Genomic DNA, 2,167 nt, shown 5'->3' with positions numbered 1-2,167 from the left:
TGCTGTGCTGAATATAACTGGCCTATATTTTACAATAGATACCAGTGTTCAGTACAGGGTTTAGCACAGAAAAGAAAAAAACCAAAAAACAAAAAACTGATAGTGTTTGATGAATGAATGAAGGAAAGAAGGTATAAGTAAACTGACATTAGGAACCCTGAGGTTCCTGAGGAGTGCCTGATGAATGTTCTCCACACTGAAAACACAGAACGTCTTTGTCCAGGATCAATGTCTCCTGAGAGCATTATAAATCCCATCTATTCATTCAACAGATACATCCTGGCTGCCCATTCTGTGCCAGGCCCTGTGATAAGTCCTGGGAGATAGAGGATAGGACTGATGATGGTGGTCTCTGTCTTCAAGGACCACACAGTACAGCAAGAGGGGAAGGTCATGCACATAAATGGTGGCAAAACACAGTAGATGGCTCTGTGTTCGTCAGAAGTCCAGACTACTGCTGAGGATGGCTCAAAGAGAATAATGACTTCTGTTTGGGGAGATTTTGAAAGGTCTCAAGGTCTTCCAAGACCCCCATTTGACCTTTGACCCTTGGAGCCAATCTTCCCCAGGCTGCCCGAGAACTCGCTGGCCCTTCCCATTTATGCACGCTGAACTGGGCAGGAGAGGTCACTCACTCTGTGTCAGGGTGACCGTGGCTGCAGCTGCAGTGGCAGTGGGTCCGAGGGTCACTGGGTGGATCTCTGTGGTACTGGGCAGGCTGATGATGGTGGCCTCGCCCAGCAGGTTGCAGATACGTTGTTGCATGGGGGTCAGCAGTACGGGGGCTACGGTTGGGCCACCGCCTCCACTGCCACCACCTGTCCCAGGCCCACAAGCTCCGTCCTCCTCCGTGGGCCCTGGGGCTTCGCCACCCTCCACAGCGGCCCGGACCTGGGCAACCTTGCGACGGACCTCGGTCTTGAGGTCAGACCATTTCTTCTTGACCTCGGGCAGCTCCCTGCGGCAGGTGGCCACGGCGTTGACCCTTCGCAGGATGCTGTGCCAGGCCGCGCTCTTTGCAGCCAAAGGGACCCCGGCATTGAAGTGGTTCACCAGCAGGTGTTTCTTCAGCTCCAGTTCCTCCACGATGATCTCCACCTCCCGCTCAGAGAAGTTCATCTTCCTCTTTTTGGCTGGGACGGCCATGGTCTATACCCTCCCCTCTTTTTAAAGAAATTATAATACCCTCAACCGTCCCAATCCTCCTTCTCTTGTTCCTCAGCCTCGCTTCTCATCCACCCCCTACAGGGGATAGGCTGGGTTTGCTTAAAGCCCAGCACCAGGCCTTTGGTAACCCCCCTCGCTACGCAAAGTGCGTAGGGCCCAGTCCCGACCCGCCCGGCCGCCGCCAGCCAGCTGCGTAATGGCTTCCTGAATCTGCCTCTTCCGCCGAGGTGTGCGGAGATCCGCCCACTTTCCCTCTTCCCGCCTCCCAGCGTTTCCCCGGGAGAGTCCGCTCTCTCCATTGGCAGAAGCTCAAACATCACGTCGCTAATTGGTTCCTTTTGTCTGTCGCTTAGCTAAAAGGCACGCCTACTTGCAGGTATTAGCCTGGTCATTGGTCTAAAGGTGTGTCTATCGCTCTTGAACGTTCCGCCCACCCAGTTTTTAGTCACTTCTATTGGAAAATCACCCTGTCCTTCAATGGTCAGTGCTACGACTATTGCGCTGCAAAACTCCGCTATTTTATTGATGGGGTAGTAGGGAGTAAGACTACCAAAACCCAGGCTTCTAGGAATACTTAGCGCTTTCGGCCTTAAGCCCTTGGCCAATTAATTTTTAACTCCACTCACGGACGCAAACTCTACCCTGCAACGGCAGAGTCCACAACTGCCCTCACAGAAATCCTGTTTCCCACCGCAGGCTACGATCTCTCCCTACAGAACCGCTCCTCCCATCCTTGAGATTCCACAGTCCAAACAGCGTTTCTCAATGGAAATTGGACACGGGGCACTCTTCCTGCCAATCATATGACTTCTGCCTATTGCTGAGTGGTTTCCCCAGTCCGGCTCAGCCAATCCCCGCCTCTTCCAGTTTGAATCGGCCCCTGGCTGAGCGGACTGACCCCGCCCCTTTCATTGATCCGGGTAGTCTTAGGTGATGTGGGCCGTCCTCAGGGAGGCTCCGCCCTCCAGTTCCGCCCCACTTGTATTGCCGTACCGGCTTT

The 2,167-nt window shown here is 53.8% G+C and overlaps 1 protein-coding gene across 2 annotated transcripts in view; it reads right to left on the bottom strand.

Moving 5' to 3' along the window:
- Window positions 1–1,467, bottom strand: part of NAIF1 (nuclear apoptosis inducing factor 1) — a 6,348-nt gene extending 4,881 nt beyond the window's left edge. For both annotated transcript variants that reach the window (XR_335340.3, XM_006154048.3), the window contains exon 1: window positions 636–1,467. Coding sequence is in view for 1 of the 2 variants with exons in the window: in XM_006154048.3 (XP_006154110.1) it covers window positions 636–1,146 (511 nt within the window). In the remaining variant the exon portion in view is untranslated. The remainder of the gene's footprint in view (window positions 1–635) is intronic.
- Window positions 1,468–2,167: the final 700 nt, after the last annotated feature.

Source organism: Tupaia chinensis, unplaced genomic scaffold, assembly GCF_000334495.1.
Source record: "Tupaia chinensis unplaced genomic scaffold, TupChi_1.0 Scaffold000394_1, whole genome shotgun sequence".
Classification (NCBI taxonomy): Eukaryota; Metazoa; Chordata; class Mammalia; order Scandentia; family Tupaiidae; genus Tupaia; species Tupaia belangeri.
The sequence above is the reverse complement of the archived record's forward strand: the minus strand, read 5'-3'. Positions and strand labels throughout refer to the sequence as shown.